Source organism: Lithobates pipiens, unplaced genomic scaffold (assembly GCF_037356315.1).
Source record: "Lithobates pipiens isolate NorthernLeopardFrog02 unplaced genomic scaffold, aLitPip1_a1.2 Scaffold_30, whole genome shotgun sequence".
In the NCBI taxonomy this organism is placed as follows: Eukaryota; Metazoa; Chordata; class Amphibia; order Anura; family Ranidae; genus Lithobates; species Lithobates pipiens.
This window is the reverse complement of record NW_027507791.1, coordinates 59,017,368-59,037,975: the sequence shown is the minus strand read 5'-3', so window position 1 is coordinate 59,037,975 and position 20,608 is coordinate 59,017,368. Positions and strand designations below refer to the sequence as shown.

General features: G+C 42.2%; 1 protein-coding gene across 5 annotated transcripts in view; it reads left to right on the top strand.

The window, feature by feature from the left end:
- ARHGEF11 (Rho guanine nucleotide exchange factor 11) overlaps nucleotides 1–20,608 on the top strand; it is a 262,171-nt gene that overhangs the window by 182,264 nt on the left and 59,299 nt on the right. For 4 of the 5 annotated variants that reach the window (XM_077464299.1, XM_077464297.1, XM_077464300.1 and 1 more), the window contains 4 exons: nucleotides 6,743–6,887; nucleotides 8,669–8,768; nucleotides 12,538–12,567; nucleotides 17,295–17,424. In XM_077464299.1, coding sequence (XP_077320425.1) covers nucleotides 6,743–6,887; nucleotides 8,669–8,768; nucleotides 12,538–12,567; nucleotides 17,295–17,424 — 405 coding nt within the window. The remainder of the gene's footprint in view (nucleotides 1–6,742; nucleotides 6,888–8,668; nucleotides 8,769–12,537; nucleotides 12,568–17,294; nucleotides 17,425–20,608) is intronic. The other variant, XM_077464298.1, reaches the window with a different exon arrangement.

The following is a 20,608-nucleotide window of genomic DNA, read 5'->3' as shown; positions in this document are numbered from 1 at the left end:
TTACCACAATAAAACATCAAGTGGCTACACCATATAGCGGCCTTTCTCAACATTTTTTTAAATGGGGGAACGCTTTCAGGTTTCAGAGAACCCCTGCCAATAATAATGTAAAGCTCATTGTACATTGGCAAGGTGGTCAGTAGGAAGAAGAATGCCCCCTATTAGATAGCTAATATGAGTATTGATATCAGTGGTGAGAGGCACTCACATTACTCAACCAACCCCTAGCAAACTCTGGAAGAACCCTAAGGTTCCATTGAACCCTGGTTGAGAAGGTCTACTATATAGATCTGGGTAGTGAATAGTCATTTGTTTGGGTCCAAGACATAAAATGTAAAGCTAGAATAAAGAATTAGTTCAATAGCAAAGTCCCCAGTTACCTGCATTAAAGTCTTTGAATAGTAAAAGTACCAAAAACCATCATTTAAAATATGATCACATAATTGGTTGTCCTACTTCCTATTTTAAAAGGTGCAGCCTGGTAGGGGGGTTGTTGCAAAGGCTCAGATTGATAATGTGATTGAGGCACATGGCACTGGTAAGAAAGCAAGATACTCAGTAGACATACCTATATTGTCAATTGGCTTATACAAGTGGGGAGATAGTCACTATGGTCAATGGTGGATTCCACCTTCAGTGCATAATAGCGGTCAAAGTGGCAAAATCACTGAAGCTTAATTTAAGTGGCACCCCTGTAGCCCATGGAAACATTTACTCGGTATTTCAACTGTTTTATTTTGAAGTAGCAAAGATAAAGGCTAGGTTCACACTTGGTAGGCATGGCTATACTGTCAACTGGCCTCTATGTATGAGATGATGGTCACTGATATCAATGGAGGATTCCACCTCTGGATGATGGCCACTGATATCAATGGAGGATTCCACCTCTGGATGATGGCCACTGATATCAATGGAGGATCCCACCTCTGGATGATGGCCACTGATATCAATGTAGGATCCCACCTCTGGATGATGGCCACTGATATCAATGGATGATTCCACCTCTGGATGATGGCCACTGATATCAATGGAGGATCCCACCTCTGGATGATGGCCACTGATATCAATGGAGGATCCCACCTCTGGATGATGGCCACTGATATCAATGGAGGATCCCACCTCTGGATGATGGCCACTGATATCAATGGAGGATCCCACCTCTGGATGATGGCCACTGATATCAATGGAGGATCCCACCTCTGGATGATGGCCACTGATATCAATGGAGGATTCCACCTCTGGATGATGGCCACTGATATCAATGGAGGATCCCACCTCTGGATGATGGCCACTGATATCAATGTAGGATCCCACCTCTGGATGATGGCCACTGATATCAATGGATGATTCCACCTCTGGATGATGGCCACTGATATCAATGGAGGATCCCACCTCTGGATGATGGCCACTGATATCAATGGAGGATCCCACCTCTGGATGATGACCACTGATATCAATGGAGGATCCCACCTCTGGATGATGGCCACTGATATCAATGGAGGATTCCACCTCTGGATGATGGCCACTGATATCAATGGAGGATCCCACCTCTGGATGATGGCCACTGATATCAATGTAGGATCCCACCTCTGGATGATGGCCACTGATATCAATGGATGATTCCACCTCTGGATGATGGCCACTGATATCAATGGAGGATTCCACCTCTGGATGATGGCCACTGATATCAATGGAGGATCCCACCTCTGGATGATGGCCACTGATATCAATGGAGGATCCCACCTCTGGATGATGGCCACTGATATCAATGGAGGATCCCACCTCTGGATGATGGCCACTGATATCAATGGAGGATCCCACCTCTGGATGATGGCCACTGATATCAATGGAGGATTCCACCTCTGGATGATGGCCACTGATATCAATGGAGGATCCCACCTCTGGATGATGGCCACTGATATCAATGTAGGATCCCACCTCTGGATGATGGCCACTGATATCAATGGATGATTCCACCTCTGGATGATGGCCACTGATATCAATGGAGGATCCCACCTCTGGATGATGGCCACTGATATCAATGGAGGATCCCACCTCTGGATGATGACCACTGATATCAATGGAGGATCCCACCTCTGGATGATGGCCACTGATATCAATGGAGGATCCCACCTCTGGATGATGACCACTGATATCAATGGAGGATCCCACCTCTGGATGATGGCCACTGATATCAATGGAGGATCCCACCTCTGGATGATGACCACTGATATCAATGGAGGATCCCACCTCTGGATGATGACCACTGATATCAATTGAGGATTCCACCTCTGGATGATGGCCACTGATATCAATGGAGGATTCCACTTCTGGATGATGGCCACTGATATCAATGGAGGATTCCACCTCTGGATGATGGCCACTGATATCAATGGAGAATCCCACCTCTGGATGATGGCCACTGATATCAATGGAGAATCCCACCTCTGGATGATGGCCACTGATATCAATGGAGGATTCCACTTCTGGATGATGACCACTGATATCAATGGAGGATTCCACTTCTGGATGATGGCCACTGATATCAATGGAGGATTCCACCTCTGGATGATGGCCACTGATATCAATGGAGAATCCCACCTCTGGATGATGGCCACTGATATCAATGGAGAATCCCACCTCTGGATGATGGCCACTGATATCAATGGAGGATTTCACCTGCTGCAAAATTCTTGGTGGCAAAATTGAGAGTATATTGGACCTTTATAAACAAAAAGTTGATGGCTTGCAACTGAAGAGTAGTCCAGTCCAGTGTTTGGTCTTATGGTGTCTGCTTGACCCCCTGAACCATTATCAATTGCAATATATTTTGGGAAGGCTCTGATATTCATGTGGACACCATCCCTGAGGAAGCCCCATTATAGGGCACAATATATTGGGAACCACACCATCGTGCTGTACCTTTTAAGGACTGTACTGTATGAGTCTTTTTCAATGCAACTACATTGTTTTTATGTATTTATAAAATGTTTATTTTCTAATAAATTTTTCCTATTGATTTAATATGCACCCAAAAAATCCTACAAATCTCCAATATACAAATTAACTAAGGGGTGTTAGTATATTGCCCAGAAGATGAGTTTTTTCCTTTATTTTCTTTCCTTTTCTTTCCACCATCGACGCTGTTAATGAGGGAATGCCTCCCACAGTACCATTGTGCTCTGCCAGTGGAGAGGTGTGGGGAGCCTTCCTGTCTGGCAGAACACAATGAATACTGCTAGCGTCTATAGCCTCCAGCAGTAGTCAAATGTAAAAAATCAGACAGGCTGGCTGTACCCATGTCAAGCCCTTACAAAGATCGAATTTCAGCCACTCCCTGCAGAACCGGACACATTTTGATCTATCTATGGCCGTCTTTACACTTTAACCACTTATGGACCGCCGCACACCGATATACGTCCTAAATTTGCTGGATATGGAGATGAGTGATAGGAAGATGGCCCCCACCCGTCTCCATACGATTGCAGGGCGGAAGTGACGTCAAAACGTCTCTTCCACTTGTAGCTCTTAAAGGGCCATTTTTTTTTTTTTTTTTTTTTTTTATTGCATTTAAGTGTAAATATGAGATCTTTTCATGCTTTTCTTTTATTACAAGGGATGTTTACATTCCTTGTTATAGGAATAAAAGTGACACACTTTTTTTTTTTTTTAAAGAACAGTTTAAAAATAAAAAATAAAAGTTAAAATAAATAAGAAATTTTTTTTTTTTTTTTTAAACGCTCCCTGTCTTGCCGCGCACTTGCGCAGAAGCGCCCGCACATGAAAACCGTGTTCAAACCACACATGTGAGGTATCACTGCGATCGGTAGAGCAAGAGCAATAATCATAGATCTCCTCTGTAACTCAAAATGAATTTTTTTAAATGTCGCCTATGGAGATTTTTAAGGGTAAAAGTTTGCTGCCATTCCACGAGCGGGCGTAATTTTGAAGCTTGGCATGTTGGGTATCAATTTACTCGACATAACATTATCTTTCACAATATAAGTAAAACAATTGGGCTAACTTTACTGTTTTATTTTCTAATTCAAAAAAGTGTATTTTTGTTTCAAAAAAAGTGCGATTGTAAGAACGCTGCGCAAATACGGTGTGACAGAAAATATTGCAACGACCACCATTTTATTCTCTAGGGTGTTAGAAAAAAAATGTATAATGTTTGGGGGGGGGTTAAGTAATTTTCTAGAAAAAAAAAAACAGCTTTTAACTTGTAAACCACTAATCTCAAAAAAAGGCTCGGTCCTTAAGTGGTTAAATGGTTGGTCAAATTGCCTGTTTTTGCACCCCTAGTAGCCCGTGTAGAAAAGGTAAAAAATAGTTTTTTGGGGGTGAAGGCTACATTACACAACTATTCTTCTTGCCTTCTCCCCAATCGGCTCCATGGGCGGTAGGCAGCGGTATTTGCAGGCCTATGCATTACTTATATGCATATAAGGTTGTGTGTTGAGCCGCTGGGAATATTACATCCCACAAATCCCTCTGTTTACCTGCACCGCTCACCCAGAGCAGAGATGTATATATAGCTTGTCACATCTTGCAGGCTTTTAAAGCTGCCCGTTTTTACACAATTACCAGGTTATATAGAATGGCAATGTATGTAAAATACATGTAAAGTTGCCACACCATAGAAGGAAGTGAAATTCACAACAGTTTATATAGCTGCCGAACATTATCTAAACTACCATCCATAGTCTTTAGGGCTCCATACAATTTTTTTTTTAATTTTAGGTCGCAGTAAAAAAAAAAATAATATTGTTTTTTTTTTTTTTTTTTGCGGTTACGGCCTGAACTGACAAATAAGACATTGTACACGTTGGCCCATAACCATTCTGTATGACCCTCTTATTACAACATTTGTGTGATAGTCGCAAATATATCGCATGTGCGTTAGGCTTCTATTAAGAGCAATCAAGATTTATTATTTCTATCCATCCAGCCCTAAGATTTGCACAGCTCTGACACACAGCACAGGCCTGTGCAGTGACAGGAGAAGCACTGGGGTATCATGGTGGGGTGGGGGTGCTTTGAGGAGATTGGGAGGGAGGGGAGTAGGTATTTGTGTTGGGATGGGGAATTTGGGGGGGGGCAGCAGGGGGTTAAAAGTGTTCTAGCGGGGTAAATGGGGGGGGGGGGGGGTTAGGAGTGGTGATTTAGGGAGATTTGTGTTGGGAGGGAGGATGGGGAAAGAGGATTTTTGCTGGGGGGTTGTGTTAGGAGAGGTGATATGGTAGAGGGGGAGGGGAATTGTGCAAGTAGGGGATTTATTTTTTGGGGTGCTTGTGCTAGAAAGAGGAAATTTGGGGGGAGGGGGATTTGTGCTAGGAGAGGGATGGGAGAGGGGGATGTGTACTCAGAGGGGACATTTGACGGGTAGAGGATTTGTGCTAGGAGGGGAAATTGGGGGGGGGGGGGGATTTATGCTAGGAGAGGGATGGGAGAGGGGGATGATGTGTACTCGGAGGGGACATTTGACGGGGTAGAGGATTTGTGCTAGGAGGGGAAATTTGGGGGGTAGGATTTGTGATAGGAGGGGGGGTGATGTGTTCTCAGAGGGGAAATTTGAGGGGTAGAGGATTTTTGCTAGGAGCGGTATAGGAGGGGGGGCGGGGGGTGATGTGTACTCGCAGGAGAAATTTGAGGGGTAGAGAATTTGTGCTAGGAGGTGAAATTGGGGGGGGGGGGTATTTATGCTAGGAGAGGGATGGGAGGGGGGATGATGTGTACTCAGAGGGGACATTTGAGGGGTAGAGGATTTGTGCTAGGAGGGGAAATTTGAGGGGGAAGGATTTGTGCTAGGAGGGGGATAGGAGGTCAGAATTATGTGTTCTGCGGGGGGGGGGGGGGGGGTGGAATTTGAGGGGTAGAGGATTTGTGCTAGCAGGGGGAATTTGGGGGGGGGGGAGATTATGCTAGGAGGGGGATGGGAGGGGGGATAATGTGTACTCGGAGGGGACATTTAAGGGGTAGAGAATTTGTGCTACGAGGGGAAGGATTTGTGGTAGAGGGGGGGATGATGTGTTCTCAGAGGGTAAATTTGAGGGGTAGAGGATTTGTGCTAGGAGGAGGATAGGGGGTCAGAATTATGTGTTCTTCGGGGGGGGGTGGAATTTGAGGGGTAGAGGATTTGTGCTAGGAGGGGAAATTTGGGGGGGAAGTATTTTTGCTAGGAGGGGGGAATGATGTGTTCTCAAAGGGGAAACTTTAGGGGTAGAGGATTGGGGGGGGGATTTGTGCTAGGAGAGGGATGGGACGGGGGATGATGTGTACTCGGAGGGGACATTTGAGGGGTAGAGGATTTGTGCTAGGAGGGGGATAGGAGGTCAGAATTATGTGTTCTGCGGAGGGGGGGGGGTGGAATTTGAGGGGTAGAGGATTTGTGCTAGGAGGGGAAGTTTGGCATGTTTGCCCTGGTTTCTAGATGACCTTGTCCCAGCACTGAGCGTACTAGATTGGCTTCTCTTCCAGTCTGAGCTCTGCTGTACAGGAGGTTGCTACCAGGTTCAACTCAGATACTTGCATTTAAAAATACAATCAGTACTGTATTACTTATAACATAGCTACATGAGTGTTTTTATGTTTGCCGGGAGTTTAGATTTAAATGGCATTAGCTGTCTCCCTTTTTTTTCCCCCTTGAAAATCAATGTTTGTATTGATCATGGACATTTTTTTTTTTTTTTTTAGGAGAAATTTCAGAAGGGTAAAACTGACCTCTTCTCTCCCTTTACAGCTCCCCTATGAATTTTGCACTGAGGACATATATGAGTCACGCTGGCATTAGCTTTCGAGAGTTCCCTTCTGCCAGCGTCTCGGAGAAATCCCAAAGTATTCCCGACAAGGACAAATGGCTTCCTTTCCTAAACAAGGCGAAGAAGGTGAGTGATGTTTGTAACTTGGTAAAGTCTGCATCTGTCTTTTTATATACTTGACCTACTTTAGGCCAGGAAGGTTTTACCCCCTTCCTGACCAGGCCATTTATTGCGATTCTGCATTGCGTCGTTTAACTGACAATTGTGCGGTCGTGCCACACTGTACCCAAACAAAATGTGTGTCTTTTTTTTTCCCCACAAATAGAGATTTCTTTTGGTGGTATTTGATCACCTCTTCGGTTTTTATTTTTTGCGCTATAAACAAAAAAAGAGCGACAATTGTGAAAACAAAAAACAATATTTTTTACTTTCTGCTATAGTAAAAAAAAAAGTAAAAAAATTTCTTCAAAAATGACAGAGGCTTCTTACCACGTGATCAGCTTTGACCAATCACAGCTGATCATCGTGTGAACAAAAAGGTGCTGGTAAATGGCATTCCTCGGTTCACGCTGATAGGGAGAGCTGATTGGCTCTCCCTGTCGGGGGGGGGCTCTGTGCTGATAATCAGCACATTGATTATCAGCACAGCCCCAATCGGATGTGCCCATCAGCTGCCAATCGGTGCCCAACAGCTGCCAGTTGGTGCTCCCTCAATAAAGTCTCTCAGAGCCCACCACAGTGCCAATCAGAGCCCAGCAGTAACAGCTTTCAGTACCTCATCATCAGTGCTACCCATCAGTGGCACCTATTAGTGTCCATCAGTGGCATCTGTCAGTGCCCATCAGTGCCACCTATCGGTGCCTATCAGTGCTGCATATCAGTGCTGCAAATCAGTGCCGCAAATCAGTGCCCATCAATTCTACATATCAGTGCCTTCTCATCAGTGCCAACTCCTCAGCCCCCCCTCCATGAAAGAGAAAAAAAAAATTTTGACAGAAGCTAAGAAAAACTTATTTTTTTTCCAAAAATGTCTGACTTTTTTAGTTTAGTTAGCAAAAAATAAAAGCCCCAGATTTTATCAAATACCACCAAAAAAAAGCTCTATTTCTGGTAAGAAAATTGTAAAAAATGTAGTTTGGGTACAGCGTTGCATGACTGCGCAATTGTCATTCAAGTGTGACAGCGCTGAAAGTTAAAAATTGTCCTGGGCAGGAAGGGGTGAAAGTGCCCCCCGGTATTGAAGTGGTTATATACCAAATGCTGTATTTGTTAGATTTAGAGGGATACCATTAGTGTAAACTAGCTCATAGTGACGTCAGGAACACAAATTTATCTGACGTTGCGAATAATCCGAAAAAATAACGAATACCGCATCTAAACAAATGGAATAGAACACATTAATAATAAAAAGTTTTTATTATTACTGTTTATTATTATTTTGTTACGTTCCATTTGTTTAGATACAACATTCATTATTTCGGATAATTCATCATTTTGGATTAATTCGTATTCATTATGTTCACTAACAGCCAGATTTGAAAGGAAATTCCAATAACTATAATTTATTAGTTAGTAATAGTTAAGTTATTAGTAATTATTTCAGATTTTCAAATTAGTTAAAAAAAAGAATTCAGAACAAAATGAATTGCGTACAGAAGCGATGTATCCTATCCAATATCAATGCCTTCTTATTCTTCAGCTACAGAGGATTGATCTTCAATTTACTATGGTCACACATGTTTTCACGGCCACATCCAAAATCTGCTTTTCCGATATTCTTAGAGGTGCCCCCATCTTTTCTTATGTTTGCAGCTCATTCCTAATAGAGTTCTTATTTTATTATTCTACTAGTACATTTTGACTCCTACATGTAACTAATGCTGACCCCGGCTTTTTTGTCTTCACAGAACAGCAGCGCAAAGAAGGATAAAGATCGTGATTCAGCAGATGACAAGAAGCGAAATCCCATCCTTAAATATATTGCCAAACCCAAGACTTCTCAAAGCAGTGAGTATGGGATTATGGGAAGCAGCAGCCATATACGCAGTAAAGGGGTGGTGACCATTTGTTTTTTGTTTTTTATGACTTCTATGCCATAGTGTCTGCTTTGATGAATTCACCAAAAAGTTATATTTTAGCTATAGGTAGAGAGCATGGTGGGCTAAGTCAACCTGTGGTTTCTTATGATACTTCCAGCAGTGAGCTCTTCCTGCCATAATTCCCAGTTCTGTTATTCGTTCAACCAGGAGTCTTGGGTGTTCCACCCATACTTGTTCCAGCTCCTCCTGGGTTTATTCTTTACAACCCTCGTGCCCAACCCATGGCCTGAGGGCCACATTCAGCCCATAGGTAGGGGTGTATCTACTGTGAGGCACACAAGGTGTTTGCCTCGGGTGGCATTTTTCAGGGGGGAGATGGCTGTACCAGGATGATGCCTACAGCTGCAGGCATCACCCCGTTATCATTTTTTTAATTTTTTTTATTTTTTAGAGCCAGCGGACAGTTCTCTTGCAATAGCAATTGTAGCGGTGTAGTAGCTATTGCTATTACAAGCAGCGAGAGGGAATGTTCCCCCACCACCAGGCAGAACCTGAGTGACCAGCCAGAGCGGCTGCTGGCTGGTCAGGCAGCCCAGCCAAGCTGGGATCAGCTTTGATCGGCTGTTCGTAACAGTAAACTGGAAGCAATGACATGACATTACTTCCGGTTTACTCGGAAACAACCAGGGCCAGTTTTTAAAATCGGATCTTGGTGTTTTTGAATGCTTTCAAGTGCAGAGGAGAGATCTGGGGTCTTGTAGACCCCACATCCCTCCATAAAGAGTACCTGTCACCTGCCTATTGCTGTCACAAGGATGTTTACATCCCTTGTGACAGCAATAAATGTGATAAAAAAAGAATAAATAAATGAAAGCAACAGTGTAAAAAAAAAAAGACGAATTCAAAAAAATTCAAGTGCCCCCATTTGCAAAGGCGAACGCGCCTGTCAGTCCCCCACACACACAAACCGTGATCGTCCCACATGTGGGGTATCACCACGAACGTCAGATTATGGACAGTAATTCTAGCTCCAGACTTCCTCTGTAAATCTAAAGTGATAACCTGTAAAGGCTTTTAAGCATCGCCCATTGAAAGTAAAATTTACATTGTTTGCCGCCGTTTCATAGGCGAGCGCAATTTTAAAGTGGCTGGGGTAGGGCACATTTAGATGGGGGTGCGCCCAATTTGCCACCCAATTTGCCTCCTAGGGCAGCACAAAACCAAAATACACCACTGCCCATAGGTGTCTGTTGTGTGGTCCTCAAACCTCAGCAGTCTGTAATGGGAACATTGATTAGGGTGACCGCATTGATTTCTACTAACCTCATGTCACACGTTCCCAGTTTCGTATGTCTTCTTTAGCATATCCCCAGCCAAAATTGTATCCTGTCCATACTCTCTGACCTTCATTTTCTCTATTAGCACTGCAGTTTTTGACAGTCCTCTCAAGCCTTACATATATTGAACATTATGTGCAGCCCTTTGATGTCAGGAGCCGCATTTGAGGCCCCCTTTAGCTCATAAGTTGACAACCGCTGCTCTATAATGATAAAAAATCCAGCAGGGAGACGTAACATGTTCCAACAATGACCCAAACAGACGTGCATACCTGATCGCCAGCTCCAACTAGTGGCCATAATGCAGTTCCTGATGCACACGCTATGAAGGACATTCAACCTTTGGAGAAAAAAAAAAAACAACTTTTGAATTTGCCCCTAATCACAGAGAACAAGTGTTTGTGTGATTTCACAGGATGAGTAGCTCCGCAAATCTTTAAAAAAAAAACACCCCCCAAGTCTCAACTGGGGCTTTTGGATGCAAAAACTGCAGTGTGATCATTTTCTATAGCGGTAATTTAATGTAGCAGTTCGGCCTAAAACCAACGATCTCTAAATCTACTCGCAGCAACATTCTAGGGCCTCGTGTACACTGCTGCTGGTAAACGGACGGTCAGAGGCAGTTGGCTGCTTTTCTCAGCTGCCCCTGAACTCATCCAATGTTATCTTATGTGTACATGTACACAGGTTTGTTTAATGTCATTTTTAGGCAGTTGCGTTTAGAGGCTTTTCTTTGAAGGCAAAAAAATCAGTTCAGACGCCGAAGTTTCCGACGTTTCACGTAGTTTACCGATGTTTAGCCGTGTTTTAGTTTTAGAAGCGTTTTTAAAGGTGACCTTTTTTTTTTTTTTTTTTTTTTTTTACATTACAAAATGTAAAAATTATAGTAAATGATGTAAAACCACTAAAACATTTTTTTAAAACTTGTCATTGCTTGCAATGTTTCATAGACCAGTTATATACCCCTAATGAGTCCATTAACCAATCCAATACACAGCTAGCTGTACATACAGTACATGATGGAAAAATATCCTACAGACATGCGCTGCGCACTCGATGGATGAGTCCAGTAGCGATGAACTCTGGTCCTCGCACGCAATTTTCGACGTTTTTCCAGCCTCATCAACAGCAACGTCAGGAGCATTTCTTCACATATGCTCCTTATGGGATCCATAGTAAAAGCACCGAAATTGGAGTAGATACAAGTATACTGCTGCTCTCTCAGCTGCTGCTACTCATTCTGGTCTCACAAAATGGCTGAAATAGTCAAATAATATTGTTTTTGCGCTTTGGGAGCGTCTTATGATGTTATCTTAAATAAATGCTCCAAGACGTGAACGTGGTAAAACGCTGCTAAATGCGGCTAAACGGGTGTTTATAAACGCCGGTTTCAAGCTGTCAAAAAAATCATTCAGAAGGGGTTGCCTCAGTGTCCCGTGTACATTAGGCCTTAGACTAACTTAACTAACACTTTAAAGCAAAACTCGTTATACTTAACATTTCTGAAGCCGATCCAGTCCGGTCTCCGGTCTGTTCTCGGCTGCCTCTTCTGCACACGCCCACGCAGAGAAGCCCCCGCTGGCAGCTCAGCATGGGACCGGCTTCAGAAAAAGTACCTATTGGTATAGATTAGTCTTAGCCCTTGTACACACGGTCGGAGAATCCGTCGGAATGTGTCCTATCGGACCGTTTTGTCGGATAATCCGACTGTGTGTGGTATGCATCGGACTGTTTCCGTCGGAATATCCGTCGGACCCAATTTTCCAACTTGATGGAAATATTTTCCGACAAACTGGTCCGATCGGACATACTCCGATCATGTGTAGAGAATTCCGATCCGACAAAGTGCCACGCATGCTCAGATCAAATTCCTACATCAAAGCTATTGGCTACTAGCCTGAACGTAGTCCCGTCGTAACGAAATAACGTCATCACGTTCTGAACGATCGGATTTTCCGACAACTTCGTCCGACCGTGTGTATGTAACAGTTTCGGACACAATCCGTCGGACAAAATCTGTCGGATTTGGTTGTCAGAATCTCCGACCATGTGTACAAGGGCTTAGACTATTGCTGCAAGTAGGTCAGATTAGAGTTTAAGCTGAAGTTCTACTTTAAATTTTAGACAGGAGGCGGGGCAGTGACGCACAGAGTCTGTTGGTTGTTCAGGTTTTGAAATGTTACCACTCTTCTTACATGTCCACATATCTCAGAATATTCCAATAATTTATCCATTGCGTATATCCCAATATTGATGTCTGTGTTAGACTTGTGTGTGTAGCTATTTTCTTGATTTGCCCTTTAATTATCTTTTTTTTCCTCTTAAAGGCTCTCTGCTCTAATTCCTCTACTGATCACTTTATTAACTAAGAGTTAATTCCTCATTTTTTTTCCCTTGTAGCATTTCATGTCCCCTTGTCCCCCGGTGAAGGTAAAACCTCATCTCAATCTCTCACCTTAAGCAACTTTTCTGCCTTTCATGGAGTCTTCCTCCACTAATCCTGACTCTAATGTATTTTTCTCAATTGGTTGCCTCTTGTAAATTGCTCTAACTCTTTACCTCTTTACCCACTTGAACTTCTTTCTGGTATTATGTTTTATTGTATGGTATTAAGAGTGGAATACCAGACACAAGGTTTGTTTTTAGCTCCGATTTAGCATCCAGAGTGTGGAAGGGTTGAAACCTCTCTATCACATGTTTATCGCTGTTTGTCAATGTCCCCATTGTGGAGATCCCCTCAAATCCTTTCCTGGTGACCACTAACAAGGCAGAAAGTGAAGGAAAATCTCCACAGTCGGGACAAGGACAACATTAAAATCATGATTTAAAGAAGAATTCCAAGTATGGATATATTTTATTATAGTTACGTTGGCCCAACTTGGACCAATGTATCTATGCACATACCATACTGTGGGGTCCCTCTAGAAACTGAAAATCACTGTATTTGATACCACTTGGGTCCTGTGCCAAGTGGCTGCCCTGCTGCATTGTGAATACAAAGGTTGACCACTTGGCATGGGCGCCATTTAAAGATCGCTTTGCATTTTCTAAGTGAATGTAAAGATTGGACCAGGTGGAGAGGTGGGGTGGTGACGATTCAGTCAACGAATGCTTTGTATTGAACCCTTCTCTATTCTAGCCAACCCTTCCCTACTCTAGCCAAAACAGAGCAAAAACATGTTGGCTGAAATTCTACTTTAATGGCTATGTCTGCTGGCTGAGGAGCTTACAGTCCAATTGCAGTTACAAGTACCAAGTTTTGTTATTTTATAATTCACTACATTTGTGCATGTTCCATATCTTAAAAATATCCACTTCCAAAATTAGCCAATGAAGGAACATTGGCAGCAAACTGTTTTCACAAGCATTGGTTTTTGAATGCTTATTTAAATGTGATGTTTCTGTCCTGGCTGGAAATTGAAGCCCAAAAGCAAAGTGGCAAAAGGTAAGCCATAGATGAATTGTTTTTCTTTCCTTCAACCATTGGTGAAAGGAAAGAAAATCGCTTGATTCCTCCACGACTGTGTTGATGGGGGAATGCCTCCCATGGAGCCATTGTGTTCTGCCAGGGGGATGGGGCATAGGGAGCCTTCCTAACTGGCAGAACACAATGATTTCTGTTAGCAACTGTAGCCATCGGCAGTAATTTAATGCTAAAAATCCGACAGGTTGGTTGTACCCAAGTTAATCGATGGATTGCCTTGGATACATTCAGCCTGCCCATAGATGGATCGAATCTCAGCCGGTCCCTGCTGAACCGGCCGAGGTTTGATCCATCTATGGCCAGCTTTAGGCAGCAGCATGTTTTCAACTCCAGAATACAAGTGATATTTATGGCACCTGGGAGAATCCCAGCAGTCAGGTCCATATAATTGGTTTCAAACCTTTTTGCATACTTTTTTTTTGCTGATTCCTACTTTTGGTCCTGATGATCATGAGAATAAACCATGGCAGTGCAGCTGAAATTTTTCAACATGAGTGCCAAGTTAGAGGTATTGTTTAAAAATACACCATGTGGATTGTAGATGCCTGACCATCACACCACCGATACGTGGACATGCCTCCAAATCATTTAGTTCTAGTCTTTCTAATGAAGAGTACTGGTAATGCTTCAGCACCCAAAGACATTTTGAACTATTGTAGACTTCAGAATTTGTGACAATAGTTTGGGGATGGAATTTTTTTTTTCTTTAGTATGATTGTCCCCAAGTTCACAAATCCAGCTCCTTAGACATGGATTGATGAGTTTAGTGTGAAGGAACTTGAGAGGCTTTCAGAGCCTTGACCTAAACACCAGAGAAATGATTTGAAACCTCAATTATGAGCCAAAACTTCTCGTACATCAGTACCTAACCAGACAAATGCTCTTTTGCCTGAATGGACACAAATTCTCCCAGACACACACTGAAAACCCTTACCAGAAAAGTTATAGTCACAATGGGGAAAGGGGGGCGGGGGGGGGGGTAATTCCATGTTAAAGTCCATGGTTCATATAGATGTTTAAATATTTCAAAGTGCAGTGCAACAGAATTAATAGTATAGTCCACAAATTCTTGTCCGTATAGCCTCAGCATTATTTGAAATATTGGAGCCCTAGAATCCCATGAGATGGGAGTAAGTGCTTCATTAGAGGTGCAGTAAGGTTCACAAAGCCCTGCAGAAAAGGTTGGAGCACATTATGTTGATCTTATCTCTAGTGTGGACGGGTTAGAACCCCTGTTAACTTTTTCCTTGTCTTGCATTTGAAAGATTTCCCCTCACGTTCTGTCCTAGAACACTTACAATTTTGACAGGAAGTGAAAGGAAATTTTAATGCTACAAGTGGCCCCATTGGAGAGATTGTCAGACAGAACTGGAAGTGAAGAAATATTTAAATAGCAGGGAGGCGGGATGTTGGTGTAGATGTAATTACTGAACCATAGGCGGCATAGGCGTGCGCACAGGGTGTGCCTGGGCACACCCTAGTCACCTAGTGCACATTAGCATTATCACTCTGTGTGAAAACAGGGAGATCAATGTGCCAGGGCCATATATATGTAGACCTAATGCAATAGGCTGCGCACACCTATGATAGGCAGTACCATCCTCAGACATACGATGCTTCAGTCAAAATAAAGAGGACCCTTGTATATACCTCCGATGGTAACTCATAAACACAATGGGTTGATTTACTAAAACTGGTGCACACAGAATCTGGCGCAGCTGTGCACAGTAACCAATCAGCTTCTAACATCAGCTTGTTCAATTTAGCTTTGACAATAAAACCTGGAAGCTGATTGGTTACTATGCACAGCTGGACCAGATTCTGAGTGCACCAGTTTTATTAAATCTCCCCCCAATGAAGTGATAAAATTGTACTTTTAGTCACATTTGATGATAAAAACTACCCAAAAGTGGGCATAAAAAACCAGCTTAGGTCAGGAGGTACCCAATCTTTTGAAGAGTAAGGGCTACTTAAGGGACTTGGTACCCGATCATGGGCCACAATGAGCGGAGTGGGCAGATGACAGGTCACAGCCCACTCTACGGGACCTCCGATCCGATCCTCCCAGACGTTAGGGGACAGATCGCCCTTTGTTTTTTAGTGGATTGGATCGGACGTAGACAATCCTGGACATTCATAGAGATGAATGGAGGGTCCGACTGGGCCTGAAAAAACAGACAGGTGGACCCGATCGTGTGAAAGCGGTCTAAGGCTGCTTTCACAATGATCCGCTGCAGTTTACCTGCACCGCAGGTGCAGTGCATCTGTGGCTTTCCTGCGGGTTACCTGCACTTTGCCGTAGAATTTTATTACTGGTATATCCTGCAGGTGTGGTTCACTTTCTGCATTCAGGAGTTTTGGTGAGCTTTTACAAAGCGCACCAAACCCAAAGGTAATAACAGAAGTCTATGGCTCAGTGCAGGTAACCCACAGGTGCCCTGCTCTGCACCTGTGTTGATCCATTTTTGTGTAGAGAACAGGTATAACAAACAAAAATTATATTCTGTATAACCACGTGGTTATGCTATATGGTTATATAGAATACAATTTTTGTATGTTGGATTTTTGTCATATGATATTACTGTGTTTTTCGTGGAAAATATAAGAATTGCTATACATCTCAGACCAGAAGAAGTCTGAAGAAGCAGATTTTTATTCTGCCTAACATGTAGACCTTCTTATTTTGTATTAACATTGTATATGTTCCTTATGATAATGAACACCTTAGCTGATGTTTTTATCATGACTTTTTAGTTTTTATTATCAAAGTTGAAAAAATGTATAATTTAAGACCTCTATGTAACCCTGTCTTTATGAATTGCCATCAGAGGTATATACAAAACCCCCTTTTTTTTATTGGAGTATAGTGTGAAGAAATATTTTCTCCCTTTCCTATTTATTTGATGTGTGTCAAAACAGGAAGTAAAGATAAATTCTTCCTCCCTTGCCCCCAATGGGTACATATTTTCTACTAGAGTTATGATCTTTAGAACCTTTGGTAGAATTTTATTGCTGCCCATGCGGCCCCATGAGATTTTGCCTCACTTCCGGTCCAGGTGACAGTTGTCAGACTGAACGGGAAGAGAAGTGAAATCTTCACTGTGGAGATGTAGACAACATTCAAAAATATTTTCCCAACAGGGACATAAACAGCAATAAGACCAAGACAGGAGTTCTAACCTTTTTCCAGCTCTATTCAAGATTAAACGTTGGCTGGTCTTGAGCTTTAGATTTAAACTTTACCAGAAATCTTCTATAATTTAGTAAATGTTGGAGCTGCGTCAAAGCAAAATTAATATAACCATAGAAGTGTTGTAGTTGTAGTAGTGTTGTACAATCTTGTGATAAGGACAGTTAAGTCACTAACATCAATCACACTGCCAGCTATTTAATGTCTTTGTGTGACTTAACCGCAATTGGCCTATAATCTCTTCAGCTTTTGACTTAAATGCACTAACACAATCTTGCTCTGCAGAAACCGTATCTTCTCTCATATAAACTCTAATTTACTAGACTTTGGGTGTTCTCTCTGCGTTGTTTCTGCTTTCCTCCTTCGTGTCTCTTCCTGTACGATGACCTAACTTCCTTCCAAAGGCCATACAAGTGGTAGCTGGCTGGATTGGCTTTGGCGTTTTTTTTTCGTTTCATGCCTCAATCCTTCATTTTTTCTCAGTAAAACCTGGTAACGTAAGGAACATCATCCAACATTTTGAAAACAACCAACAAAATGACCTTCTGGAACCTCCAACCATGCAGCGACTGTCCACCGGAAGCTTCCCTGAAGACCTGTTGGATAATGACAGGTACGAAGAAATACATTTTTTGCTCTGGGTTTGTGGTTAGCGTAATATTCATTTACTTATTCTCATCCAGTCGATTTCTGTAGACCATTTCCTTTTGGAACCTGTCCCTCGTACATCCATAACTCCCTTTACTTCAGGACAATATGCATTTACTTAAAATATAGTATTCACTCGGTTTATTCAGCTGTCTTCTGTATATATAAGAATAAGATCAGCTTAAAGCACAAGTAAACCCACCCCTTTAACCATTTCAAATACCAGTTACATTTCCGGCACATGCTGGGAATATTACACTCCCATTGGTTGTGCTCTCAACCAGACTGTCAAACCACCCAATGGCTATTGTCATAACTGATCACATGTGCAGCATCATGGCAGTTGTAGATTAAACGGAGGCCAAGATGAGGCTTCCTTGACTGAAAAAGATAGGAGGGTTTACTTCCACTTTAAATGTCAACTGTACCTCTAGTACAGTTGTCCTTTAATGCCTCCGCCCCCCGAGTGCAGCTCCCTTTTTAAAAATGCTTAAGCTTCATTGTGTAGCCTTGTCCAGAACTGCACATCCTTTCCACCAAAAACAACCCCATTGGGTCCTCTTAGTGTGCATTCATGAGGGCAGGCAGATGACTATGGAACCATGTATATAAACCTTGTAGGCCAGGCAGATGGCTATGGAACCATGTATATAAACCTTGTATGGAACCACGTGTGATCTATATCATGTATGCTTTTAGTGATTAGGAGATCAGCTAACCTAAAGAGTTGGGTCCAAGCTTTATTTATCCTTTTGATCATTTGCATTTGTATTAATATTTGTTGTGGTTGTTCTGTGGCTGGTTTTGCCATAAACTGCTTCTTTGGTGCATAATTTTTTTTTTGGGGGGGGGGAGGGTTCTATTTTTTTAATTTTGTATCAGACTCTGAAAAATTTGAAACCCTAAGAATAAAATTCTCCTATTTGGTCTCTTGGTTTGTTAAATATGTTAAGTATATAATTGAAACTGTTATATATTTGTTATATACCAAAAAAACTTGTTGATCCTGCCAGAAATCTTGTGCGTTGATAACTTTCTGTCCTCTAGCCTGTGCCTACTGTTGTCTTAGTGGACTACAGAACACTTCCCCTAATGTTATAGGGAAGAGGTTATGGTGTGTAGTCCTTTCATAAAGTGACAGTGTTATTCCTCCATAGATACAGTACAGTGAGTGATTGTTGTTACTGGCAGGATCACCACATGTAAGGACTGGTGATATGCCCCATATTATATTTTTGTTCTTGGGTATGGATATACTTTGAGTTTTCATTTATTGCAGGTAAACCATCACTTGATTTGTGAATGAGTTTGGGAGCTATTTCTTGATGTCTTCTACACTGTATGATGTCCTAAAAGTAGAGAACAATTGAGATTTTGAGCCAGTTTGGCTAATATAGGTATACATATTACCTACCTGTGGAAGCTGAAAATCACTGCACTAGTTGCTGCTACTACAATGATTGCCACAATCTACTGGGACCAGTGCCAAGCAGCTGCCCTGCTGCATACCAGCCACAGGGGATCATTCACTAAGCATGGGCACTATTCAGAGAACTCCTTGTATTTTTCTCAATGAATGCAAAGCAGTCTTTGATTGGATGAGGTAGAGATTGTGACATCACTGCTCCACCTTGTCCAATCAGAGAATGCCTTGCATCTCATTCTTTGATAAAAATATAAAGTGTACTCTTAATGGTGACCATGGCAAGCAAGCGACCCCTGTGTAGGGCTGCCACTTGGCTCGAGACCTGGAAGACCATTGCTAGTAATTTCTACTACAGTGTATGAAATATGTCCAAGCTGAACCAATGTAATTATGCAACACAAACCATACCTGAGGTTCAGCTTTTAAATTGGAACTCCAGCCAAGAGGCTTTTTATTTTTTAGCCAAACATTTTTTACAAAGCACTGGATAGATAGTGACGGAATCAATGAGTGACTTGTTTAGTGCTACCTATGCGAACTGAATCGCCTCAGGGTGCTTTTTGCTGCCGTTGTCCATCTGCAGTATAGCGCGGTCCTTGCCCAGTGGGGTCCCGACGTGCTTACAGGACTAGATGCTCTGGTCGGTGAGATATCTCTTTACTTCTGGTGACAGGTGCTATTTGACCAGAAATCAAGGTTGAGTATACTGTGTGTGTGTGTGTGTGTGTGTGTAATATATATATATAAACACACACACACACACACACACACACACACACACACACACACACACACACACACTATATATATATATATATATATATATATATATATATATATATATATATATATATATATATATATATATATATAATTTTTTTTTCAGAAGTAGAGTAGGTCACCTTTGTGTTAGGTTTTCATTGTTGTCTGTGTTTCTGTTGGAGAGACTCGACCTTGCTTCCTGGTCAAGTAGCAGCTTTTACTAGGAGTAGAAGTAGAGAGATATCCCAAAGCTTCTAGTCCTTCCACACTCTATCCAGTGCTTTTTGAAAAAATATTTGTCTAAAGGTCCACTTAAAGTGGGTTTCAACATAGGATGATTGGTTGGAGTGAAACAGGTTGGAGTGACCCCTAAAGAAATGGTTGATGGTTGTAGTTCAGCAGGTTGGGCTAGCCCTGGAAAAAAAGGTTGACGGTTCTGATTCAGCAAGTTGCGATGGCCCTAGAATAAATGGTTGAAGGTTGTGGTTCAGCAGTTTGGGATGGCTGTAGAATACAGTAGGTGGTTGATGGTAGTTTAGCGGGTTAGGATGGCCTTGGAATAAATTGGTTGATAGTTGTGGTTGAGCAAGTATGGCTAGCCTCAAAATAAATGTTAGGACTTATCCAAAAGCATGTCACTTTTATATAAATGTATCATGGATATATGTCGCGTGAACCTGAAGTACTGTTTTAAAAAAAATATATATATATGCATATCTTCTGGGGAATTGACTAGGCTTCCTGTGCTATTATATTGGTGCAGTAAACTGTCAGGTCTATCTATGCCACCCAAACCAGTTTATATTTCAGAGTGAAATAGAAACTAGCACAGGTATATTCCATATATAAAACTGCTGCAAATTCCCACCAGGTGTGACCTGTCGTATGGGATACAAGCTGTTTACATGGTTTTTATGTAGATTTTACAGAATGTCCCAACTTTTTTGAAATTGTGGTTGTG